The sequence below is a fragment of the Odontesthes bonariensis genome, chromosome 8 (genome assembly GCF_027942865.1).
Source record: "Odontesthes bonariensis isolate fOdoBon6 chromosome 8, fOdoBon6.hap1, whole genome shotgun sequence".
In the NCBI taxonomy this organism is placed as follows: Eukaryota; Metazoa; Chordata; class Actinopteri; order Atheriniformes; family Atherinopsidae; genus Odontesthes; species Odontesthes bonariensis.
This window is the reverse complement of record NC_134513.1, coordinates 16,065,355-16,093,064: the sequence shown is the minus strand read 5'-3', so window position 1 is coordinate 16,093,064 and position 27,710 is coordinate 16,065,355. Positions and strand designations below refer to the sequence as shown.

The 27,710-nt window shown below is 40.4% G+C and overlaps 1 protein-coding gene across 1 annotated transcript; it reads left to right on the top strand.

Moving 5' to 3' along the window:
* Positions 1–21,721, top strand: LOC142385395 (cAMP-regulated D2 protein). The gene is made up of 9 exons (XM_075471919.1): positions 1–225; positions 405–1,551; positions 3,776–3,977; positions 4,400–4,533; positions 4,880–5,007; positions 5,220–5,338; positions 5,847–5,987; positions 6,199–6,371; positions 18,399–21,721. Exons 2-9 carry the CDS (start codon positions 1,066–1,068, stop codon positions 18,849–18,851), a joined length of 1,836 nt encoding a protein of 611 aa, XP_075328034.1. The 5' UTR covers positions 1–225; positions 405–1,065; the 3' UTR covers positions 18,852–21,721.
* The last annotated feature ends 5,989 nt before the right edge of the window (positions 21,722–27,710 follow it).

Sequence of the window (27,710 nt, the reverse complement as noted above, 5' to 3'; positions counted from 1 at the left end):
GTCGCCACTCTCTTTTTTTCACCACTTTGGATGAAACTACATTACATTACATTAATATCGATGCCTCTCGTCAGTTGTGTCAGTTACCATGCTTTTCTAGCACTTGACTATTACGAACTCTTTTCTCTTAATTGCCATTAATATCATGTGTCATGGGATCATGATTCACCGCTCATGCGTATCTTGGATGCCTCTATGCTGCAGAAACGACAATCTGTGACAATAGTAAGGTTTTCTTTGTTTATTACTTAAACTCTGGGTTCATTCTTTAATGTTAAAGACAAGAAAAGTTACTCAAGATCTCTTAAATTTGATACTTTTTAATAAATCGTTGTATCCTGTTTGTGGTGTGAATTAATGAAGTGCTTTTCCATCCCTACATCCATTTTTTTCCTTGCTTATAGGTTGGTTCGCGGAAGCAGCAGGCTCAGGAGGGAAACCCAGGCACATTTGATAGATAAAAGCAAGAGAAGCATAATTGTGTGACTTTTTTTTTATTCTGGAAACAGCTGACCTCTCTTTCCTGACTCCTGCATGTTGTGGTGCAGAGGGCCTGTAGGTGGCTCTGCATACCTTATTACAGGTCTGATTCAATCTGCAATGAAGAAGACCACCTATATAGGTATCTGTACAAAGTAAACACCAGTTACTGATACAATTGAAAGGAAAAAGAAGTAAAAAAAGCTTTGAACAAAAACAAATCCAACTTTTCTTCCTCCTCCTCGAAATCTGCTGCGTGACCTATTCCCATTTACTTTATATGTGTGACTGTGATTAGCCTTTATGAAGCAAAGGAAAGACAACTTGTTACTTATTAGTGGTTCTGCATCAGTGCCTGTGTCCAGCTGTTCAGAGTCTGCAGGACAGCAGTCAAACAGAACGGCTTTTGTCTGAGAAATCTCCACAAGCAACCAGCAAAATTGGAGTCATGCACAGCTTGTGAAGAGTTTGAGGCTGCGCACTTATGGGAGCTGCAATGCCTCTACCTCAGCTGGTCCATAATTCAAGTCAAATCATGATCTAAGCAGCAGGGTTTTGGGAAGTATAAGAGAACTCTGGCACAATATGGAGAGCTGGCAGTATCTGCTGCTCTTGAGCACAATAACTTTAGTGCTTTCCTCTGGAGAGGTGACGAAGAATGATGATGGAATCGACCTTGTCAGCTTTTTGAGAAATATCTACCACGGACTACTTGTGAGAGTCGAGCCATTCATCATCACCAGAGACTTTGAGATAAACTCTCTTCAGGAGCTGAGACACCCAGAGGACCTGACGTTCATACGGCAAACCGAACGCAAAGCTGTCAGTCAGGAAACAGATAGGGCTCCCAGACCAGTGGTGTTTACCAAAAATGGCCAGGTCAAGGGGATTACTGTGGATAAATCCCATTTATTCTATGGAGTGCCCTATGCAGATCCCCCTGTTGGGGCTTACCGCTGGAAGCCCCCCAGATCTGTGAGCCCTTGGCCGGGGGTTTACGATGCCTCCTTCCCTCGAGCGGCATGCATGCAGGCCTGCAGTGGACCTATCACTGAGGAGTGTCCTAAGATGGTAAGGAACATGACAATTTCTTACTTGTTTGCATGCTGCTGGGCTGTTTTAAGATATTTTAAGTAAGATTGGCTTAGAATACTAGACTACTGTTCTCATGTGAGAGAATATACATATACAAGTCCAAGTAACATATTTCACAGTCCTTTTCCTGCTTTCTGTGAGTACCGTTGCACTCATGCACCTATTAGTCAATGCGTGCATGTTTGTCTGTGTGAGAGCCGATGTGTATACTTGTGGTTTTTTTTACCATGGGTACATCAGCTAAAAAAAGTTAGGGCTCTCATTTTTTCCTTCAAAACTTGAAATTGGGTCATTTTCAAATATTAGTTACTCTTTCTTATTCAGAAATTGCATTTTGTAAGTGCCTCAGAACATGTACTGTACAAATGGATGCGTTTTACCATTACAAGTAGTTTGCCTTGAAATCCAGCAGATGGCACTCTAGTATCAGCTTGACATGATGCATGCCCTGGTCAGCCCTCAGTTACACATGCTAATGTTATTTTTACCACATTGCTATGGAAAGGGGGGAAACTAGCAATTGAAGCGAAATGATGTTTAGCAGCACTTCAGATTTTCTTCTAATTACATTTGAAGTATTGTATTTGTTAGAATTTATCCCTCTTGGAGGGTCTGTAAGCTACTACAAAATTAATAGATGACAATACGCTATATCATGCAGGCTATGCTGGACCACAATTTCTGATAACTTGATAGAACAATTTTCTGACATATTTACTGTAGATTAATTTAATATTTGTGACTAAATAATACAGATGACCCAGCGGGACTTGAACTGCCAGCTCTTTTGCAGACAGATAGAATTGATCAATGTTTTCTCTCTTTTTCTCTATGAGTTGGTAATGTCAGTAACAGAGTCTCCATGTAGAACATTACAATCAATAAATGTGTGTTTCTTTAAAGAAAATGTCAGCAAATTAGCATGTAAATGGACTGTACTTGTATCTAACTAACCACTCAAAGCACTTCAACCACATTCACCCATACAGCACATCTTGGTCTATAACTACTTGCTTTGTAGTCATTCTCACACCGATGGATGCATCAGTAGGCATCTTGAGATTCAGTGTGTAGCCCAGGGACGCTTCAACTTGTGGCCCGGGGAAGCTGGAGTTGAACCCCAGAGCTTCCAATTGTTGGACGACTGCTCTTCCTCCTGAGCTACAGCTGTAGTTGAGTTACATTTCTGGATGTAACTCAACTCCTCTTGTAATTTTACAGGCTACACAGGGCCTTTTCTCCATCACACAAATTCACACGGAACAATAGGCAACAGGGGGTTCAACATGTGGTCTGGAGAAGCCAGAATCGAACCACCGACCTTTCAGTTGTAGACGACTACAACCACCCCTTAACCAGTTGAGCTATACAGCGCCTGGATCTAATTCCCAGTCTAATCTTGAATTTTGAATGACTTTTTCTTTTTTTACCCGCCCCTAATTTATTTAGTACCAAAAAAACATTGGAAATCCAAAAACCCATCAATGTTCATCAAGCATTCGTACACTGAGTGTTGCTTAGAAAACTCCACATCAGCCTCGCACAATGATCACAGGTGTTCCCCAGGGATCTATTTATTCCCCTGTTTTATTTTATCTTTTAATAAAGGAGTTAATACATGTTTAAATCAAGCTAAGATATAATAATATGCTGATGACAGTCATTCATACAGTGGCACCCTCTTTGAATCAAGCTATAAAGCTCTTTTAAGAAGCTTCCCAGCCATTGCAGTTCGCTTCATTTATCCATCCATCCATCCATCCATCCATCCATCCATCCATCCATCCATCCATCCATCCATCATCTTACACTTAAACAAGGTTGGTTTCAGGAGGCAACAGGTCCAGGAGGGAGACATGACATTCCTCTCCCTGTTGGACGTGCACGAAAAACTTTCAAACCACCTCAGCTGACTCTACTCTACTCCAAGCTCCTTATGGATTATCGAGCTGTGGAAATTATCTTTTTAAGTTTGCTCCCCGATTCTAAAACATAAACTCAACACACACCTAGTCCTTGGAGGAAACACTCTTCTTTTGAGCCATTAAATCTTACTTTTAATTTCATTACGTGAATGCTTAACATCACTTTGCCAACTGACACCATATTCGAGCAGTGTTGTTGAGTAGCTCAACAAAAATAGTAATATGTGGCTTTTAATGAAAAGTGAATGACCTGCTTCTCCTTATGTCTCCAATAGGTCAGTGAGGACTGTCTGTACCTTAACATCTTTGTACCTCGAGATGTGAACTTCAGTTCTCCTCTGCAAAGCCTCCTGCCTGTCATGGTATGGATCCATGGGGGGGATTTCATAGCTGGGTCAGCCTCCAAGCCCATGCACGATGGACGCTTCATCAGTAACTTCACCCACACTGTTGTTGTAAACGTGGAGTATCGACTTGGTAAGAATATGGTCTCTTTTTATTCTAATATGGACCTATGGACCTTCTATTGTAATAAAGTGTGTATTAACATATGAAAATGTGTATCCTAGCCGTGTATTTTACATTAATATGTCAAGTTATGACATAAATTGTACCATGTGTGCACAAATAAAGTCAGAGCTTTAGCAGTGGTATTGGCTTGGGGAAGTCAACAACCAGGTATTTCGTTAAATGAGCGCACATATGTGTATCTCGTGCGTGTCTGTGTGTAAGACAGTAAGCTGAATAATTCGTCTGTGTCGTTATATTGAATGGCCTTCCAGCAAGACTGAAAACAGGAGCAGTGACATGTGAATGGTAATTTGCAGCACAGAGGAAATGAGTGTCGTGCCTGAGTTGATTATGTCTAGCTGATCATGTGAATTGATGCATGGTTATAGGCGCATTTGGATTCCTTGTGTCGGGCAAAGATCCTCACACCTCAGCTGCAGGGAATTATGGAATTTTGGATCAGCAGGCAGCTCTTCTTTGGGTTCAGCGGAACATTGCTGCGTTTGGAGGTGACCCCAGCAAGGCAAGCAAGCAAGCATACACACTCAAATCCACATCCAATGTCAATATTTTTGTCATTCTATGTACTTTTTGAACTGTTACGATGTTGCAAAGACTCCTTCAGCTTAATACAGTGAGGTGGGCTTTTGCAATAGTAACACACATAAGCACAATATTTGGAACTTAGTTTAAAATTATGAAAAAAGAAAAGAAGAAAACCTTAACCATTACCACATTAAACAAGAGCAAAGTAAATATTGACAGTTTTGACCCCCAAACCACAATTTTTTTTTTCAAAAGTTGCTCACATTGTGAAAATGTCCATTTTTAATCAACACAAAACTTTTGATTTTGTTTTGCTTTGTCAGGTGACAATGTTCGGGGAGAGTGCAGGTGCTCAGTCAGTGAGTCTTCACCTGATGATCCAGAGCAGCAAGCCTCTGTTTAAACAAGCCGTCCTGCAGAGCCTGCCATTCTCCATCCCACTTAAAACCAGGTGAGGAGCCGTCAGCTTGGTTTGGCTGGAGTTACAAATTACAATAAAGTACTAAAAAACAAAGATTTAGCTGTCAAAAGCACAAATTAATGCAAGGGCTATGGACTTTCCTCAGCTCTTTATGTATTTAAACCTCGCAGGGATGTCTCTGACACACTTCTGGTTGACTTCACACTGAACTGTAGTTTTGTTTTTCTGTATCTCTTTCCAAGACATGATGCCCTGAAGCTGGGAAAAAACTTTGCTAAACAGACCAACTGCTCCGTGAGCGACTTTGTCTGCCTGCTGTCTCTCCCTTCACAGACCATCCTGACTGCACAGATGAAAACGAGTAGGGTGCCACACACCTCTGAATTTAGAGCAACACTCACGACTGCCCACACAGTTACATAAGAAGGCAGGATGTAGTGTGTTTATCTGCAAAAGATGTTAAAAGAATTCAACTTATACTGAGAAACTGGGGGGAAAAGAAAAAAAACTGAACTGTGTTCCCGAAATAGGGGCAATTACAGGGATTTTCCTGCCATATAGCAAACAATGTATGTAATATATCTACAGGATTATTGATCAGTATCTCTTCTGTAACTCTGTCCTGGGCAGCAGTTCTCTGGTTGCCTGAGCTAAAAAAAAATCAGGGAGAAAAAGCCAGTGTGAGGGAAGATATCAAAGCTGACAGTGGAATGTCATTTTTCTAAAGAAGAACGAATGACACTAAGAGAATATAGCGTCTCGCTTTGTAAAAAGAGATAGTTCTTCCTTTTACTTTAAACTTACCAGGCTCCCTCCTATATTTTTAAAATGAGACTGTATTTTCCATCTGATGTTTCTCTGCATTCCAGGTTCTAAGATCGTGAACCCCTTCAGGTTCCTGGAGGTTTTTGAAACATGGGGTCCGTACATCGACGGGGAGTTGATTAAGGAGCAGGCTATCACTGCATTTCAGAAGGGCCACTGGCAGAAAGAGAAGGCATTGCTGCTGGGTAAGAGACACACCAGCACACAAACATGTTGGGGTAAAGAAAAAGATGGCGTTGTATGATTATTATTCCAGATATGGACTCCTATAGGTCCTTATTATATTGGAATGATTTTAAAACCCAGACGAAATCAGACTTCAGACAGTCGACTAAATCATAGCAAGGCTAAAGACAGCTTAAAAGTGTGTTTTTTAGGACTGTTTTCTCTCCACAGGTACAACCTCAGAAGAAGGGGTTCTCTTTGTGTACGGAGTCTTCAACAAGCCAGTGTCTGCAGTGGAGAGCACCGTGTATATCACTGCCATCTTTAAACAACATGCTCTACGGATCCTACACAAATACCTGCCTCTGTACAGGGATGCTGACCGCAGGGATATGCTAGCTCAGGTAAGACAGGCTCAGAACAATGATCTCCTCATGCCAACTTTGACGTACATGACTGTCTAAATAGATGCAGCAATACACATTTTTCATGAAAGGCCAGAAAACAGTCTATGGTCAGGTTATTTATCAAGAAATATTATTTATCAAGGAAAGTTTAGCTTGCTAGCAGACTAAACTTTGATGTTAAATATGGTGAACAATACCTGCCTTCTGCGTTGTAAGTATAGATGGTATAAATGGACAAAGTCTCCAGGTTTGAAAAACAAAGCCAATGGCGCTTTTTATTGTCTTAAGACTGCATTTTACCTATTGTCCACCAGGGGCAATGTATGAAATTTAAAAAAGAAGGCAGGTTGTGTAGAATGCTATACTATATAACAAACTTCTCTATTGATCTGCTTCCTCAACAAACATTTTCCTTGCACGTTTATTGTCACAAAAGATAGTTTCAGTCTTAAAGGGATAGTTCGCCTCTTTTGACATGAAGCTGTATGACATCCCATTTTAGCAATATCGTTTATGAACATTGACTTACCCCCCACTCTAGTGTTGCAACGGATCAACATTGATCCGTGATCCGTTCGGATCAATTATTTCGGTTCGGCACACACATGATCCGCGGATTGATTTATGAAAAAAAAAAATTGTGCGCATGTTCAGTCCTCACACAGCCGTTACCATTCCTGCTAGTTCCAGGGACAGAGCTACTTTCCACGCTCTGGGTAAAAGTCTGCAACAGTTCCCTCTTCAATAAGCAAACAGTCCTATGGCTCGTTTGTGATTTATTGTCCTCAGCGTACAGCATGTAGAACAGTGGGCATGGAAAATAAAAGTAGGCTAGACTTCGGTGACTACTGTAACGATAACTGCTGCCTCTAGTGCTACGTCTGTTTCCATATACTCGCGCTGCCACACAAACCTGTTGCCTAGGTTACCACACAGATATAACACGTAGCTGACATAGCGATAGCTAACATAAAGAAAACCCCTAACCTGCAACACAGCGTGGTCATGGCGAGCGGAGGAACAGAAGAGCTTGCCCCACGTCATTTAAATCCCCAGTTTGGTAGCATTTTGGCTTCCCTGTCAAATTTAATGAAGAAGGAAAGAGGTTGGTGGATAAAACCGTGACGGTGTGTAGGCACTGTGGCACAAGAAAGCCACACAACAGTGGAAACACATCGAGCATGGCCACGCATTTGCCGCGACATCACCCCAGTGTTTCACTGACAGGAGTGAAACCGAAAGCGGCTCAAGAACCGCTCATCACCGCGGCGTTTAGGCAGCCCCTTCCTTCACAATCCGACCGGGCTAAAGCGATCACAAACGCTATCGGTGTGTTTTTATGTTGCACTTTAAGTTGTTTTTCTTTGATTATGTTGAAAAGAAGATGTTAATTGTGCACTTTAAGTTGATTTTATATATTTCAATTTAATAATTTAAAAGTGTTAATAAACAAAAAGACAAAACATGTTTATTTGTCTTGTCTATTTTCATTTTTAATTTTTTTGCTGGTCCGAAAAATTATCCAATCCGTGACTCTGATCCGAGGAACGATCCGAACCGTGAGATTTTTGATCCGTTGCACCCCTACCCCGCTGCGTCCTGTGAGCCGAGTTCCAGCCTCGTTTTGGCGTTGACGAAGGTAGTCCGGCTAGTTTGCTAGGGTCCCGAAAATAAAGCGTTTTGCTTCTCAAAACAATATGCGTTCAAAAGAGTAATACATTTGCATCACAAAATCGTTAGCCAGAAAAAGTCAGACCTCACATCGCTTGGCGCTATTTTTGCCTCCCTTCATATCAATGCGTTCAGCCACCTAGCGATAGCCGCACCTTACGGTGTTTACTGCTCGGAAGCAGGGGACTGCTCGGTCTGTTCTTCGGTCTGTACGGTCTACACAGCCGGTAGGGATACGAAGGGAGAGAGAAATAGCGCCAAGCGATGTGAGGTCTGACTTTTTCTGGAGGGAGGATTTTGTGATGCAAATGTATTACTCTTTAGAACGCATATTGTTTTGAGAAGCAAAACGCTTTATTTTCAGGACCCTAGCAAACTAGCCGGACTACCTTCGTCAACGCCAAAACGAGGCTGGAACTCGGCTCACAGGACGCAGCAGGGGGTAAGTCAATGTTCATAAATGATATTGCTAATATGGGATGTCATACAGCTTCATGTCAAAAGAGGCGAACTATCCCTTTAATTAACTTGGTAGTCATTTTGTAAATTATGGCCCCATTTAAGGTTAAAAATAGATGTGAAAAGGGGTAAGTCTTTGTGGCGAGGCTGCCTTGGGCGTGTGCACCGTTAGCACCTTAGCTACTTTGTCGTTAGAGCTTGCTCTTTTTCAGACCTCCTCAGCAACTAGCAACAAATCTAGGCACATTTAGGAAAAGTGTCTCCATCACTGCACTGCAGCCGTGACGTGTCTGTCCCACCACACTGAAGCATCTATCAGTCTCCACTCCGCTCAGTTAGCGGCTGAGAGAGGCAGCAGCAGCACCAGTGAGCTGGTTACACACGTACTGTGTTGCCCTTGTGGTGCCTTTGAGGCTTGGCACTGCGTAGGAGAAAACACAGTGGGTTGGGAGGGGAGTGTATGTCAGAAAGTGCATGTCTTTGAGCTTTCATTTCGAATCTCAAAATATGCACGCTTGCCATTTTGAGATGACGCTTTCAAGAAGCCCGAAGGCTTTTGCAGTTGTGAAACAGAAAGTACACACTTTTTCAGATGTAAGGTTTGATGTATAAGGACATAATAAAGCCATCTGCTCCTTACTAGGTCTTAAAAATGAGAAACACAGAATCCCAAATGAGAAGCACATGACAAATTACACTGAGACAGTATTTAACAAAAACGAAGCTAAGATGTAAGAGCATTGTGTGGGAAATACCCCATGATTTAATAGTTTGTGGAACCATCTTTAGCAGCAGTAACTTAAAGTAACTGCTTTATGTGTGACTTTATCAGTCTTTGACATCATGGTCAAAGAACTTTTTCTTGGAATCCATTTATACAAAAACCTCAATTGGGTTGAGGTCTTGCAGTTAGGCTGACTTTAGCTGGGCCAGGGCAACATTTCTTTTCTTTCTCAGCCATTCTGTTGTAAATTTGCTGCTGCGTTTTGGGGATAATTGTCCTGTGGCATGACTCAATTTCAGCCTAGCTTTTAAGCCATCAGACAAATGGCCTCACATTGGACTCTATAATACTTTGGTATGGTGTATTAAAATAGTTTGTGCTCAACTCAGTGACTGCGAGTTCCCCAGGTCACATGGCTCCAAACAAGCCTGAATCACCACCCATTCACTTCTGTGCGTGACAGCTGGTATGAAGTGTTTGTGCAGCCAAACATGTCCACTGTGGTCTCATCTGTCCAAAGGACACTGTTCCAAGCATCTTGTGGTTTGATCAAATGTAATTTTGCAAATGCAGAATGATGGACTCCAAATCATTTGGAAATTACCTTGTGACCCTTTACCAGATTGGTGTGTTAACGCACACCTGAATAGTCCATACCAGCAAACGGACCAAACGTGTGCTTTCATTGAGGTGCTCACTTACAAATGCTGATCAGTGACTTACCTGCAGTGACTAACAGAATGCAGACAAGTTGCATATATGAATATGTTCTTTCATTTGGTGTGGCTACATCTGGTTATACCTGTTTGTCGGTCACCTTACTCTTGGCCGAAAAAAACTGCGAGAACCTCGAAACTTTCAGAAAATCACCACAGACTTAATATCCTGGCACATGTTTAAAAAAACAGTCAAGCACCTTATGTAAAACAAAAAAAGGAGGAGATCTTGTTGTGTTCCAAATTTTTCCTCCCTCTCCCTGACTGAGGAGTTAACACTTGGTCACAGTCTGCCAAACACAACCCCACACACGTGTCAATAACCACTCTGTCCGAGGGTAGACTCTTATGCACCGATACTGTAAATGTCCCACTTAGCCTGAGCTTGGTGTGAAACAAGGACTTGGCTGTGTGCTGTGTTGTCTACAGCCTTTTGATGACGAACTTTGAGCGGTTGAAAAACTTGAAAAATGTCGTATTTCCTATAGGTCAGGCTGATGAGAAAGAAAATCAAACATATGCTGTTAGCATTTTGCAACTCTGGCATCTTGCAGTTTAACTGGCAGCAGTCTGAGTCACAGCCTGACTATTCTACTAAATAAGGACTTGTTTCTTATGAACATCTGCAAAGACGGGAGGGATCAGCTGAGGAATCAATCGTGATTCAGGATTACTAGAATCGTGGGGTTACATGGCACTGAAAGGATCAGATAATTGACTAAATTACAATAAGAATGAGTTGAGCAAGGGTAATTATCCTTGGATATATGGCAGTGAAATGACACCCTTGTTGTATTAATGAAGAAAGAGAGAGTGGTGAAACAACTATGCAAGAATGTAACTGTTACATTATAATGGTGATGTGCATTAACATGAACGGATTTTTAGAAAAACAATTTTTCAGTATTTTTGTTCTGCCCATGCTCTAATGAATATAACGTGTGAGTCTGACAATCTAAATTGGCCTAACATTTGCAACACATATTGATGTTTTCAACAAGATTACGTAGCTATAATGATCCTATAACTTTTCCTCTACCACCATTATAAGGTAAACCTTTCAGTATATGTGATACTTGAGTTTTAATTAAATTACCCAGTCCATCAGCCCTATTAGCAAACAATTGGATGCTACATGCTAACCTAAAGCACGGTAAATAATACCTGCTGAGGAGAGTTGTCTTCGGAATGAATCCTTAGAATGAATGCAGAATAGGCTTTTCCTTATCAAATAGGGCATTCCTCTATCATGGGATGTGATTGGCTATACCCTATTGTATCTGTAAGGTTGATTATTATTCCGTCTTTCCGTCCATCTTCCTTCCGATTCTTCGCAAAAGGTACTCGGAAAACTCTTCAAATTTTGCAAGCACCACCTGCCAGTCGACGAGATGAAAGAATTTAAACTTTATATTTTTGGGAGTCGCTCATTGACTCTGTAGCGCCCCCTACAATACTTAAAAATGGTCCCCGCATAGGGGTTAGTTTCGCGTGGGACAACGATATTCGGTACACTCATTCATCATGCCTAGATGCACAAAAATGTCTCATATCGCCATGGTCCCACGTCCATAGGAAGGCGGCCATTTTGGATGGAAAGTGAGTTTTCGTGCCATTTTTCCCGATTCCACGCCTTGCATATGATCAAACTTGTCCAACAGATTTAATGCTACAGACTTCAAACTTGGCCAGGTTACTCTTAGAACATAGGGGTAAAAATCATTGGGCAACTTTTTCAAAACTTAAAGGGCGTGGCCGTGGCGACGCCTCAAAGTTTGATGACTCACAGTCACTTACCACAAAAAATTAAGTCGCTTATAACTCCCACAAACATTATCCAATCTGTCCCAAACTTCATACGGTGAATGCTGAATCCAGCCTGAACGCGCACATATAACATAGTGGCATCCACCTTTAGCGCCACCTGCTGGTGGTTGTAAACGTCTTTTTGTTTCCACACCTCGGATTTGATCAAACTCCTCCTTCAGATTTAATGGTAAGAGCTCCAAACTTGACCAGGTTACTCTTAAAGGTTGGGTAGGAGATCCTGGATTCCTGGTCCAACGAAGCTGCATTTTGAAAATACACAGGTCAAAAGTCCCAACCCTTTTCTTCAGATTCTGACAGCAAGCATTGATCGATGCCGTATTTAGTATTTAGTATTTAGTATATGCTAACTATACGTTTAATAATGCTAGGTGCTAGCCAAGCTGGCTCTAGTTTAGCTTCCTGCCAAGCTTCTGGACACGCGTAATTCGTTCACGAAAAAGGGTACGCGCAAAGGGGAAGGAGGCTGAGGGAGGAGCAGATTGCAGTTTGATCGACGGCATCAGAATTCAATCATTGTTAACGGTCCATTCAGTATGATTGGATACTGTTTTTCCTAGATTGTACGTTTTAGAGGCCACTAAAACTTTTCATTTTTGTGTCAAAACTTTTAATTAATTGGTTGCAATGGGGATGTGAAGAGTATTTCAAGCAATATGTAAAAAAAAGCTCCAGAAAAAGAACCCCTACCCCACCTTTAAGACATGGGGGAAAAAAATCATGAAGAAACCTTCCCAATCTCTGAACGGTGTGGGCGTAACCAGGCGGTGAAAATCGTGTGATGGCGTTTGTGATTTGGAAGCCTTATCATAATCGCAAAGTCATGAAACTTGGCACACACATCCACCCTGTCGACCTCGACCTTGCTTAGTTTTGAGACAGCTAATGATTATGTTTTTAAAAAGTGACTAGCTTTTTTTTTATTTTGCCGCTTCTGACTTTCTCTCGGAGCAATCAACATATATGTAGATATGGCTGACATCACAAATGTTTAACTGAGCAGTGTTTTGTCACCCTTTCCGAGTACCTTTTAGCTTCAGCTCCCTTGCCAGGAAAGCCTCCGATTCTCGAAACTGGCAGCACTCTGGCTGCTGTCCTCTTCTGCCAATAAGACACAGAAGTACTTTGCACAACCCCACATCCAGAAAAAGTAAGAAGAGCAGTGCAGAAGCTAGTACATTTAAACAGGCCGCGGGTGAACACATGGTCTTGTTTAGTCATGAGAACAAAAATGAAGCAAAACAGGAAAAAAGACACCTGGAATTTGGCTGTAATAAGACATATTTTATACGAACAAACATCAGATGTAAAGGGCTGGTTCAAAGCAAAATGCAAATGCATCATTTGACGGCGTTTTCCCACATGGATACCACCACAGATGGCCATGCGGTGCCTTTCAGCTGAGCACACTGCTAAGACTGAGATCCATGGTTACTGGATTTATAGTTGAGACGGGGAGTACTGTTCAGTGTTGGATTCTCATATCACCACCGATATATTACATCTGAATTCAGCAAGCTGTGTCACACTTTAATTACGTTCTCTATGAGTATCTGTGTTTGCATTATTACATAAAAGGTCTGAAAAAAAACAAGGCCTGCCTTGTTTAGTCAGAGGAAGTCAGAGTAGTCTGTACAACAGCCATTCATGTACGTTCATTTACAGAGACAATGAGAGAGGGTTGTATGGAACACACACTTACCAGTGGAAATGGCTTTGCTGTGTTTCCTAAAAAGACAAGACTTTTATCTTAAACTTGCATGTTGTATTCTCACAGAGGCCCGAGCACATCAATTAATGATGAGTTTTGTACACAAATGATGTGTTACTTCCATAGCTGCATTTTCTCTTTCTCTTTCAGTCAGGTCGCCACAGTATATACGCGTCCTACTTTTGAGTTCTTGATGCTGTGAAGACTCTTCAGTGGACTTTTGAATGATGACAGAGTCGAGAAAAGAAAGCCTTTAGCAGCTTTTCTGTCACTCTTTCAATGCAGATCACAAAACGTGGTGACCGGGGGGGTCAGTTGGTGGCACTGCTGGACATTTTTAGTATTCAGTCACAGCTCACTGTCCAGTAGGGACACAGTGCAATCACAGCCAGAGCTCTCAACCCGCCCCCCCCCCCCCCCCCCCCCCCCCGATGTGGAGAGCTTTATTCCTTCTCTTACATTTTTGTTTCTGGTGTGTGTGCAATTTTTTTTCTTCGTATTACACTTTGAATTTGCAACATTCTAACTGAACGGATGCGATGCAAATAAAAGAAAGTGGCGAACAAGAATTGGCCATCGACACAGGGACACATGTTTCGACCTTGTTTGCCAGTGTGGCAGCAATGTTTAGTTTATTTAATTATGTTCTCCTCCACAGCAAGAAAATCAATTCCAAATGGCTCAGCATTCACAGCATGAAAGGGTTAGATGTATTTCCATTGTGGCGCAATGTAACACAGCACAAACGAAAGAGAAAAATGTTTTCGATTAAAACCTCCAAAAAGGATGTCTGACAATACGAAAACATGGCCAACGCACACATGATTTTATTCATGTTCTTTTAATCTTGGGAACCACACGTCTTTGGTGCTAAAAGACACTTCAAAAGTCCCAGTTTTTGATTAAATAGTTTGGAACCACGGGATTCTAAGTGTATCACGGTCCAAATTACTGCTGGTCAAGTATTTGTCATGATTTTTACATGTATTACCCTCACTGATTGGGAGTTTGGGCTCTTTGTTTCTCCATTACGTTTATTCGTAAGTAAATCCATCACCGTTGAAATGCCACACCGCACATACATTTGTACGTGAACGCAATTCTATAATTAGAACATTAGAATTAGACTCTAATGTTATTATAGAGACAAGCAGGGTTCTGTCATGCCCTCACTTGCCAAGAACTAGGGCAGCAAATTTTAATATATATCACATGATTTTCTTTGGATTAAGATTCTTGTGGCGGGGTTGACAATTCAAAATGACTTCTCAATTCAGTACCAAACTCTTTATGAAAGCATACCAACATTCAGAATCTATTCGAGTCTGTTGCAGGCACAGAAAGCACAATGAAAGCTGGATTTTCCTGGAACCAGGTTCTTTTAGGTGGGGTCCTTTCCCGGGCCTCTACCATTTCGACCGCAGGGGCGGGGAGCTTAAAGAGTTCTGGAGAAACTTAAACGGTGTATCTCTCATTCAGCTCCTGGGAAAATGTAGTATTTCCTGCTAAATTTATTCAGTTAACTCAATTTGTATGATGTAATAGTAAAATGCAACTATTTGCACATTTCATAAACCAATATTTTATTCACAATTGAACAAAGAACACATGTATTGTTGAAAGGGGGGGGACGATTTTAGCTCATCTCGATTTAGTTAGCAGCTACATCTTTCAAAAATGTTGGGACTGGGGCAACATTAGGCTGGCAGAGTGCGTGATACTAAATAGAAACAGCTGGACAAACATGTTGCACCTAATAGGTTGTTTGGCAACAATTCAGGTACATGACTAGGTGTAAAAAGAGCACCTGATAACCAGCCAGATCGTCCCTCTCCTCTTTAGTGCGGATGGCCTGACGTCTATGATTTGCAAAAAGAACATAACATTTTAATTTGTCTAGCCACAGAGAGGTTTTCCACTTTGCCTCAGCCCATTTGAAAGCTTTGGCCCAGAGAAGATGGCAACGTTTCTGGATCATGTTCACATGTGGCCTCTCGTTTTTGCATGACAGAGCTTTAACCTGCATTTGGGGATGGCACAGTGAACTGTGTTCACAGACAATGATTTCTGGGAGTGTTTCCCTGACACAATCGTGCCTGTTTTTTAACGCAGCGCTAGGCCCAGCCTAGAGGAGGACCTCGGGCATCCGGTAGGGCTTTTCAGCTGTGTCTCTCTTGCACGCAGAGATGATGACATAATATACTGTAAATGATGGAGTATTCTTCCTATGGAAGTTTATGTTGAGGAACAGTATTGCTTCACAATTTGTAGACGCAGTTTTCTGTTGATTGATGACTCTCTGCCCATCTTTTACTTCTGAGTGACTCTGTCTCTCTAATGCGCTCTTTTTTTTTGTATCCAATCATATTACTGACGTGTAGGGCTGAGCAATTTTATCGATACTGCAACAAATATCGATATTTTGTTTCCCAATAAAGTATCGATTTTTCAGCTGCCAGTATCGATTTATAATTATTATTTTTTTTTTTTTTAAAGCAAACTTTTTTGAAAAGTCAGACGTTACAATTAGTGAAAACACAGAACATTAATGTGATACAATACAATGCCAGGGGGTCATTTTCCATGGGAGGTCATACACATGGCACATCATTCTTGAAGCATAGCTCTATGGCATTAGGTAAAGAACGGTAAAAATAAGAACAGACATCAGGAAGTCACTCAGAGGAAAAGTATTTAAAGAGCTCCATATCTTTTCCAATAGAGAGCATGCGTTACATAACATTGCATCTCCACTTGTTATGACATCGGTGCTCAGGGTACAGTGTGTATCAGCTGGAGATTAATACATCAGTACTTATGTCTGTTTGAAGAAGACACAAGTTCTGAAGAGGGAGCAAGAGCATGTGTTTGCGCATGCATGTTCATTAACTTTCTCCAAATCAGCCTGTCTGTATTCGAGTGTCAGATGCGTAGCTGTGTGGGGGCAGGTTGTAGCTGCTGGAAAAGATACACTGGTTTCCAGGTAACAAACAGGAGAAGGCGGTCTACCTTTCTTTTTTCGATTCTTCCTTTTAGCCAGGAGGGAATAACAGCTTTTGCTGTTTCGCCGATCTCTTTGTAGAAGTTAGTTTTACTTTTTCTTTTAGATAGAGGACACGCTGTAGTACTGTGTAATCTGCGACAATGCTGAGGAATTCATCGAGTTGAAAGCAAATATTTTATCGCTGTTCTTTGTGAAAACGTATCTGGTTTCAGAAGAAGATTGTAATCCTTTTTTCAGTCACTGGACAACACGCGGCTACAGCTAAATGACCCAAACTTTAACCATTAGCTACTATTTAACTTATGTCTATAAGCCAATAAAAAAACCCACAAATGATACTGTGTAAGAAGTAATTGATAGCTAATTAGGTTTAAGCAAACCCAAAATAAGACAGTTCGATACCAACATGAGTCAGTCTTGAAAGTCTTGCATTTCTTTTCCAAGACTGGGAAAAGAGCGCGTGATATCAAGGGAAGAGCGAACACGTCATTGTGAGAGAAACGATAAAAGGCCCAGATATCTTATGTAAAGCCATGATTGCTTTTCATTTTCTGTGAGTCACAGAAGAAGACATATATCTTCAGCTACCTTCAGCCTGAAAACAACAACATAGCGATGCTCCTATCCTAGCAAGGCGCTATCTTAGTATTGTGAGTTGGAATGCTAACATTTAGTATTCACAACCACATATGCAGTACATGTAGCTGGGAATGTCATTGTTTAAAAGATCATCTTTGTAAAGTCTTCACATGTAAGGAGACAAAGCAATAGACAGATTAAACCCTGAAGTTCTGTACCAATCCATCTAAGTGGTTTCCAAGACATTGAAGTTACTTCTAAAAAAAAGCCCACCTCATGATGGTGCTAGAGTATAGGAAAAAGTTGAAAATGTACCCAAACTGGATTCGTTTTTGCATCAATCCTCCCGCTGAAAAGAGCTCACGCAATGGCATCGCTTCCTTTGAGCTGAGAAAAGCCACGAAAGTGAATGAAGCGCCTTGTTAATTGGACATTATGGAGATGCAAATACCAGGAGATACATGAGAATTTTTCTGACATTCTCGCCAAATCTCATGGCATTGTTTTCTATTGTTGACACCTTTTACACAAAACCACAAAGTGGAACCTTTTGGTGGTGCTAAAGGAAAACCCCGATTGCCGTGCCTTGTTTGTAGAAAATGTCCTGGCAGTTTGACCAGCGTTTCTGGCCCACAACAAAGTCAAGTCACTAGTGCTTAAAGGGATAGTTCGCCTCTTTTGACATGAAGCTGTATGACATCCCATATTAGCAATATCATTTATGAACATTGACTTACCCCCCGCTGTGTCCTGTGAGCCGAGTTCCAGCTGAGTTTTGGCGTTGACAAAGGTAGTCCGGCTAGTTGGCTGGGGCTTAAAAAATAAAGCGTCTTTCTTCTCAAAACTAATACGCGTTCAAAAGAGTAATACATTTGCATCACAAAATCGTCCATCCAGAAAAAGTCAGATTCACATCGCTTGGCGCTATTTTTGCCTCCCTTCATATCGATGCGTACAGCCATCTAGCGATAGCCGCACCTGTTACGGTGTTTACTGCTCAAAAGCAGGGGACCACTTGGTCTGCATGGTTTACACAGCACATAGTGATACGAAGGGAGAGAGAAGTTTTGAGAAGCAAGACGCTTTATTTTTTAAGCCCCAGCCAACTAGCCGGACTACCTTCGTCAACGCCAAAACGAGGCTGGAACTCGGCTCACAGGACGCAGCAGGGGGTAAGTCAATGTTCATAAATGATGTTGCTAATATGGGATGTCATACAGCTTCATGTCAAAAGAGGCGAACTATCCCTTTAAAACAATTAACTTCGATCTAAAGAAACGAAAGAATTTTAAACAGGCTGATGAGCATTTTTCTTCTTTATTTCTCTCCCCAGATCGTCACCGACTACGTCTTCTTGTGTCCCTCCAGGAGGTCAGCGCGCGCTGGCACTACAGCAGGAAGTCAGGTGTGGTTGTACGTGTTCGATCATGTGGCCTCAGACCACCGCATCTGGTCGGGTCTCACTTTCTGCTACCAGCATGTCTGCCACGGTGCTGAGCTGCCCTTCCTTTTTGACTCGGCATCGGTGGCCAACTACACCTTGTCCCTCCCAGAGAAGCTGCTGTCGAATCGGATGCTGTGCTACTGGGGGGCCTTTGCTCACACTGGTGACCCCTCTTCCAGGGTGCACCAGACTACTTTCTGCCGAGAGCAGCGTCTCCCCGTTTGGCCGCGCTACTCCGACACCAGTGGCTGGCTCAGCATGAACCTGACGGTGCGGTCACATGCACAAGTGGGAACCAGGGACCATGTATGTGACTTCTGGGACAAGCTCGGCATCTACTAGTGAGGAGTGTCACCGTCATAATTTGCTGTGGAAAGTTACAGTTTTTAATAACAGAATTATGCATTTATTGGAAAAAAACATGAAACTCAGCAACTATCTTAATCAGAAGATTTTCTATTATTCCTCTTCAGCAACGTCTAATCCCTTAGAAGGCAAAGCTGACAGTGCAAATCAGTTTTTGAAAGCAGCTTTAGAGAAATATGCCAAAAACCAGAAAGTCCAGTGAAAGATTTTTAGAGTTTTAGTTTACTTTTTAGATTTTTTTGTTTACTTTTTAGATTTTTAGTTTTTCGTTTTAATAACGAGTTCAATCTACAGGTGATTCTCAGAGCCGAGAAGGATCTTAAACGCTGTGGGGTTTTTTTAGGATGCCGCATTAATGTTGCAGAAGGACTGATCCGAAGGCAAGAATCTTTTAAAATACTTCTATTTCTGTGTCCTCGTCGTTATCAATGGACCCGCAACCTTCAGACTGAATGAGACTGCATATGGATGAAGGCTGGCACAACATACATTTGACATTTTTTGTTTGTTGTCATTTGTTGTCATCTTAAAGTTACAAGCATCATAATGTGTTGCATCAAAGGACAGCAAAGTATGAATTTCCAGTACAAATGACTGCTAGACAACCAGCTAACATCTATTTAGATATTTAAGAGCTGTGTCAGTTTTTCAGCTGCCACGTGTGAGCTGGGTGTAATTGACGATGGGTTTGTCCTAACCTGTTCCCACTTATTAGAAGACTTTTTCCTAGCCTAAAAAGGACATGACTTGGAAGTACCCATCCGAACAAGGAAGCGTCCTTGAATTTGAGCTAGATATGCACAGTGTGTGGTTAGCTTGCTAGCTTGTTGTGCGCAAAGTGCAAAAGGAAGTCGAGAATCAAAAATTGCCCAAATGTCCATCCCTTTTTAATCCTTTTTAAGTGCATCCACTATGATGCCGTAGAAGCCTATGAAGATTCATTCTTTGATACAACTCGTTGTTAGATCAGGATTCGATAAACGGAGACTATTGCTTAAAAATGTGCTGGAACCTCTGCCATTTAACTTTACAGATAAACTTAGCAGCCTATAGTTTGTGTATGAAAGGAAACTGTGCTATTTATTATGCCGGGAGAGGCTCCCTTTCCTGTTCAGCACAGCACTGGTCAGAAATAATAGTTCAATCAAACGCAAAGGTGTAAGTTACTGTGATAAATGCCATCACAGGACTTCACTTTTCATCTCTGCTTCATCCCAAAAATGGTATTTTGTGAAATCAAGTCCAAGTTGCTAGTCCTTGTCACTCTGATAAGAAAAAGCCCTCTGTAGTGGCATGAGAATATTCTCGTGTGGTTTTGTTGTTCTAGCTGAAATGAATCTTCAAGCTGAAGTCCTATATTAAATGTATTTGTACTGTAATTTTTTTTTAAACTTTTCATCACGTTTTTCATTCATCGTTACTTCATAAGAACTAGGATTTATGAGATACTACAGGTGCCTGCCCGGTATACCTAGACCACTTCATCTTTTTCTAGCTGTTCAGTATAAAGACATTTAGCTTCTTTTTTTTTTCTTCTATTTTTCTGAGGACGTGGAGACACCAAAAAAAAATATAAGGAGACATAAATTGGCTTTTAAACTAAATTTTCAACTAAAGAGATACCCGATCTGATGATAGCCTTTAAGCATATTAGCTCAAACCTAAAATATGTTTGGCCTAAAGACACAGAACAAATAAAACATTTAAATCTGTTTGGATTGAGGTACTGGACAAAACAATAAAGAAGTTCAACAGGACCAGTGTTGTATAAAGTACTGAAATCTCACACTCAAGTAAAAGTATAGGTACCCCTCCAAAATATGACTTTGGTAAAAGTCCAAGTCACTGACTGAAATGTTACTTGAGTTAAAGTCTTAAAGTATCGGAAACGTCTTGTACTTAAAGGATAAGACCGGTTTTTTTACATTGAGCCCTTGATTTCACATTATAGCATGATGTTCTACTCACCCCTGCTTGTTGTTGGTCATTTGGAGCTGTTCCGAAGATATTCGCGAGGCGTCTGGCTGCTCTCTTGAGATATTCGGCCATGAAACGGTTTCCTATGGGCAAGCTTATACAGGTACAAACTATGCTGTTTATAATTTATTAATTACTCTACACTAGCACTGATAACGTGGAGGTGCGTCGCTTACTTAAAAAAATCCGGGTTATTGTAATTTTGATTTTTTTTTTTTGTCGTAAAGTGGGTGTTACTGACGTCCTCTGGTGCTACTGCCACAGACAGCCCACATTTTTTATATTTTAAATCTTTGAAGGTCAATACACTTAAAATCTACACGCAACCAAGTGCAGGCAAAATTTAGACCAGGTTTAGACAGAAAATACAAACTTTGTGAACCTTTAAGTTTTTCTTCTTCAAGTAAGGTCAGTGCTGAAAATGAGGCGTACATTACACCATTAAGAAAAAAATTAAACAAAAGAGGCTGCTACTGTTATTGCCATCATTATAAACAAAATTTAAAGAAAAAAATAGGAGAAAACAGAAGCTTATCTGGCATCTGAAGAGAGAGTCCAGTTTGAAACCCCTTTTGTAAACCTTTCTAAAAAATAAATAAAATAACTGTGATAAAAGCTGTTACGATTACTGTACTTCCCAGGTGCACACACAACCGGTCATTATACAAAAGAAAAAAAGAATTGGGAGGGAACTGCAGCTTATCTGGCATCTGAAGAGGAAGACCTTTTTTGTAAAACTACCTTAAAACCTAAAAAAGGGGAGTTTCTGTAAAACAGAATTTCCACGTCTTTGGGCAGGCATAACATGCATGGGGTCAAAACACTGTTGCGTTCTCTCTCTCTCTCTCTCTCTCTCTCTCTCTCTCTCTCTCTCTCTCTCTCTCTCTCTCTCTCTCTCTCTCTCTCTCTCTCTCTCTCTCTCTCTCTCTCTCTCTCTCTCTCTCTCTCTCTCTCTCAACGAGTAACTAAACCAAGCAATGAAAATGTATTGGAGTAAAAGTATGCAATTAAGTTCGGAAATATGGTGAAGTAAAAGTGAAAGTTGACAAAAAAATTTAAACTCGAGGAAAGTACAAAGTATTCCAAAATATACTTAAGTACAGTAGTGAAGTATTTTTACTTTGTTACGATACAACACTGAACAGGACCCTCTGATTCATTGTACACTATATTGCCAAAAGTATTCGCTCATCTGCCTTAACACGCATATGAACTTAAGTGACATTCCAGTCTTAATCTATAGGGTTTCATATGACGTCGGCCCACCCTGTGCAGCTATAACAGCTTCAACTCTTCTGGGCAGGCTTTCCACAAGATTTAGGAGTGTGTTTATGGAGTTTTTGACCATTCTTCCAGAAGCGCATTTGTGAGGTCAGACACTGATGTTGGACGAGAAGGTCTGGCTCACACTCCGCTCTAGTTCATCCCACAGGTGTTCTGTCGGGTCGAAGTCAGGACTCTGTGCTGGCCAGTCAAGTTCTTCCACACCAAACTCGCTTATCCATGTGAATTGTAAAATGGCGTCCATTAGGAGGATAGTCACATTGTAAAAAAAAAAAAAAGATATTATTCTAGCCCATAACCAACAAAAATGTTATTGTTTAAACCTAACGAGGAAAGGACAAAATTGTTTTAGCACAATGAGAAAACGGTTGGCATATATTGTTGGTTTAGCGTCACAGGAGATTTATGGTTCAAAATGCTGTGCGTAGCTATCCAACCTTCATTTTACAGGATGCCATTATGGGTGAAAATTAAGTGTATGAACAAAAAATCATGAACAACATTGGAACATTCTACCCAAAGAGGTCTTAACCCAAAGAAGAGGTCTTTTGAGCCAAATGTTTGTTGTGAATTATATTAAAAATTGAATATCTATCTGTATTTGAAGCTGTGATAATTACTCCAGTACATTCAGCCTTTGAATTATCTCTCTGATACTGACACTAAAAGATTGTAGAAATGGCTCTGTTTTGTAAGAAAGAAGAAAGTGAATGTTTTTTGTTTATTTGCAGCTGGCCTTTCTGAAGTACTCAAGCAGAAGTGTTTTCCATTAAGAATAGCCCAAGGATAAAAGACAGCAGGACCTTTCAGTGTGGTAGAAAAGCAGTAAAAAACTGTGCTGCCCTTCGAGTCTTGTGTGTAAATGTTTCATATCATAAAAAGGTGATGTATGGTGTTGGTGATGTTTTGATTGGTGCCATGAAGTCCCTGACACCTTTTTTGCTTTTATTTATCACAGTATATATATCATTTCATATGTGCAAGATTTTTTTTCTCCCAACTGAATGCAAATTAAAAAAAAAAAACTCACATAAACTGGGCTAATGTTGTGTTATCAACTCAAAGCAGAGCCGACAGACAGTCATTTTTCGTTACGGGATGCAAAGAAAGCTCTGTTTGTCAGTCGACCCAGCACTCCATGTCCACACTGGAGTATTTCAACACACCAAAAATGGATTAATGTGATATTTGGTGAAAACACTAATGGATCACGATGAATCCGAAAGCTTTTGTGAATCCCAAGAGCTTCCTTGCTTTGCCACAATGATGTTTTCAAGCCAAAATTACTCTGCAGTGACGTTTTCAGGTCCAAAAAAGTAAACACACGATCCTTTATGTAACACTGATGTTTGACAGAAACGTCAGCTGTTTGCTGGCCGCCAAGAGGATGACTTCCGGGTCTGGGTCTCAGGTGCATAGTCTCTCTTTGTTCTACCACTTCAAACAAATTATTCCACATTTAAGGGGATTTGACCACAATTACTGTCTCCTCTGGTCTTCAGCCTTGTCGCAGGGACAAATAACAGTCCTCCACACAAGGATCTTAGTCCACAAAAAAGCTCATATCTTACTAAATGGATAAATAAGAAGATGAGAGGCCATTGAGAGCCTTAGAAGTTGACAGTAGGATTTTAAAATCAATTCTAAAATGTGCAGGTGGGCCAGTGCATGGAGGCTAAAACGGGCTTCGCTCTTGTTAAAAGTAGACAGGTGTAGAGGCCGTTGCAATATTCAAGTATGCGGACATATGAAAACGATGTCTTTAAAATGCCTCATGGGAGGCCAGAAGATGGCAGGATTGTTTAGTCATATGTTGAGAACAAAAAGTGTAACGGGTAAATACAGATGTGTGTCATCGGCATAAAGGTGAAAAGAGAACACCTTGACTCTGGATAATAAAGAAAGCATGTAAAAGCAACATTAGTTCCAAAACTGAACTCTTAGGGACACCACTGTTTTATAAGAAAGAGGCTAAACCTGTGGTTTTTGAAAAGGACACAAAATATTCGATTCGACAAGTAGGAAAAGAACCATGTGATGTTTTTACAGATATTCCAGTCCAGTGCCTCGGTCTCTAAGTGGGTGTTGTGATCAACTCTATCAAAAGGACCAGTATTGAGCAAAGTCCTTCAAAAAGGGTTCTTGTTTTGTGCTGCTGAAAGCAATTGTGAAAAAAGGTAGCAATGAGATTATTACTGTAATGCTCTTTTAACTGGACTTCCCAAAAAGAGCATTAAACATCTGCAGCTCATCCAGAACGCTGCTGCTAGAGTTTTAACCCGGACTAAGAGATCTGAACACATCACACCAGTTTTAAAATCTTTATACCGGCTTCCAGTCAGTCACAGAATAGATTTTAAAAGCCTGTTGATGGTTTAGGCCCAAAATACATCTGTGATATGTTCAGAGAATATAAACCCAGCAGAGCTCTTAGATCCAAGGACTCAGGTAAGCTGGTCCAGTCCAGAGTCCAGACTAAACATGGAGAAGCAGCATTTAGCTGTTATGCTGCCAACAAGTGGAACAAACTGCCAGAGGAGATTAAACTTTCACCAAATGTAGACATTTTTAAATCCAGGTTAAAAACATTTCTTTCCTCATGTGTCTATGCATGAAATATCTTTTAACTTATCTAGACTGTTGCCTGATTTTAAATTCATTTAAATGATTTTTTTGTTTCTCTTTATATTATTTTATGTATTTTTAATGCTTCTTGCACTCCCTGCTGCAATGCTTTTATTTTATGTAAAGCACTTTGAACTGTTTGTACATGAAATGTGCTATACAAATAAATTTGATTTGATTTGATTTGATTTCTAATTATTAGGAAAGAAATGATCCAGCCCTGGTTTTTCAAACCAATAAGAAATACAGACACGGGAGCATGATGATTTATGATTTATTTCGTTCAATAACTGGACTAAAAAAAAGTGACTATGCAGGGTTTCAGACGTTGAACCAAAAACCATTTTTTTGAGATCTTGAACCAGCTACTGAAAAACTGTTGATGAGCTTCTGGTGATTTGTAACTTTTGAATTTACTTGAGGTACTTCCACTACTTCCACTTCTGCAATGTTTGTAGGTAGTAATTAGTATATAAATCAGTGTTGTATATCTCATCACTTTGCATTGCAATTCAATTTTTCAGGGTAATCGCCCCTTTTTTCCTACATTTCCATTTCTGGCTCTTTTCCTCTCAATCAGATTTGACTATTTTGACCAACTTTAATTGTATCAGTAACAGATGGCATACCTCACAAAGTAGCGCTCCCATCCCAGGATGCAACACATGCCTACATACTCAATACAAATTTATTTTAAAGCAATACTGGAGAATTTGGAATGCGGCTGAACTCTGTACATGCGTAGCTATCCACATGAATAAATTGTAACACTTTAGGGGCTGACAAAACACCCAAAAACAAGAAACAAGGTAGTAATGTTACATGACAAAAAAAGAACAAGACTGCATATCATTATATACTATGATTTAATATATGCGATGAAAAAACATGCTTACAAAAAGACAAAAAAGTAAATAAATTTGTTTTGATTTATTTGCAATATAGTTAGCTTTTCTGATTTACATGTGTTGTATGTCAATTCAATCATATATATTGCAAGTGCCATGTAGTGCAAGTTAGCAGAGCACCGTTTGAAAAGCTGCAAACTTCCTAGACTTTAGTGTGAAACGGTGCCAAAAAACTGAGCAAACATTTTTACATGAGAAAATCTTTCCATGCTAGCCTGAAACAGAAGGGAGGCTTCATCTGTTAGGCAGAGATGATAACGATAGGGTGATAACTTAATGATGATGATGACAACAATATGGGATAAGTAACATAACAGAGCTGAACATGCTTCTGTTGTAATGTTAGGTATTTCCCATTAGTCGTGATCCAGAGCATTAAAGTAAATATCTGCAGTATATTGACATTTTTCACTAGTTTTACGACGAGAATCAGCCACAGCTTCTCAGCCCACACAGAGCTGAGAAATGATCATGCTTCTTCTCATGATTATTAACCCAAACGTCTGCAACTTCACCAACAGAGCCAAGCAAAGCAAATGTGACAGAATAAGGGAGCTAATCAGTTATTACTTACTTTATTTATTATGGTGTGCTATGGTGTATTAAGAGCGTTTTTATCTATTTGCTGGTGCGTGGCATGGTGTCGTAAAGTCAAACAATGCTCCAGGCTTATCTTGTGCTCGTTTAACCCCAAATGCTCCTTAAAACTACGTTTTAAACAGAGCTTTCTAAACAGAGCTCATTAAACATTTGCCGTTACATCAAACTATAAAATAGATAGCTGTATACCATATACCTGTAAAAAGCTGCACTTTTTTGTCAAAATTAGCAAATGTTAGTATGTCCGTGCACTAATATGAGATGATAAACATACTGAAAATGATAGCTCTCCCATTGTGAGTATGGTATAGAAGCATACTGACATTAGTATTAAGATAAAAGACCCAAAACAACTCACAGAGCCATTTTGGTCATGGGAAGCCACGTCTTCTTTTGCATGAAAGTCTGTGGAGGGAGATCTTTCTTCAGGAGTAAAGTCATAGCTTGCTCAATTTTCAAACAGTTTTCAAGCACCAGACATATTTGTATGATGAAAAAAAAACGTGTTTAATCTAAATAGTTTTTTATCATTTAAAAATTTTTTTTTTTTATTTTGTTGGTAGTAAGATTGATAGTTCTACATTACATTGTATACTATGTGTGATGTCATTTAGTTTACGATTTTGAAAAAAACGAATCAAATTTACATTTAAAGTCACATAACATACAACCTGCAAGATTTTTGCTGACTCACCTGTGCTGGACTGGTTATCTCCTGCTCCAAAACTGGGTCTACTCTCCAGTTGGTGCTACTTCGTCATCCACCCTCTTGGATTATTTGAGAGATCTGGAGTATTGAAACCCATCAGGGCTGGACTGGGACCAAAAAATGGCTCGGGCATTTTTGGCCATGGCGGCCCACCATTAATATTTATACGATCATACAAGTAATCTCATCACTTTCTATGAAAAATGCAATTAAATCTACACACTCTAAACACTGTCTATGGGCCATGCCTCTCTCATGCTCTTCTATTCTTTGGTGCACATGCCTCCAGTCTGTCATGCCTATAATAAAGGCACTAGGATCATTGGGCTTGCTAAAAGCAAGGCAAACAAAACAAAATAAAGCATGGTGTTGACTACAATACGTCAGCCATTTCCATGCCATGTCTTCCGCTCTCGCAAAGAGCCTCTGAACAACTGGGTTTGTAGCATCCTGTTGTGGATGAAACTTTAAAAATTCCTGCCTCTTTGTGGGATGGGGACGGCTAAAATAGTCAACAACTGCCTGATCTCCCGGTGACTCCACCACTTCTATTTCAACAGTCTCTCTTGACTAAACACAGAGAAAGAGAGAGAGGCAGGAATATTAATTTCGTATTTCTCCGGTTACCTACCAATCCATTTCAGCAAAGCAATGTTTCACAATTACATGGGCAACTGTAACCTGTTACACCTGCAAACAATATAGTTATCACAAGCTAAAATAACACTGAAC

What these genes read in the sequence shown, in the direction of transcription:
- LOC142385395 (XM_075471919.1), top strand. Translation starts at nt 1,066, where the DNA reads ATGGAGAGCTGGCAGTATCTGCTGCTCTTGAGCACAATAACTTTAGTG. An exon ending in TCCATCCCACTTAAAACCAG is followed by an intron (nt 5,008 to 5,219) that starts GTGAGGAGCCGT and finishes TCTCTTTCCAAG; the next exon opens with ACATGATGCCCTGAAGCTGG. An exon ending in GCAGGGATATGCTAGCTCAG is followed by an intron (nt 6,372 to 18,398) that starts GTAAGACAGGCT and finishes TTCTCTCCCCAG; the next exon opens with ATCGTCACCGACTACGTCTT.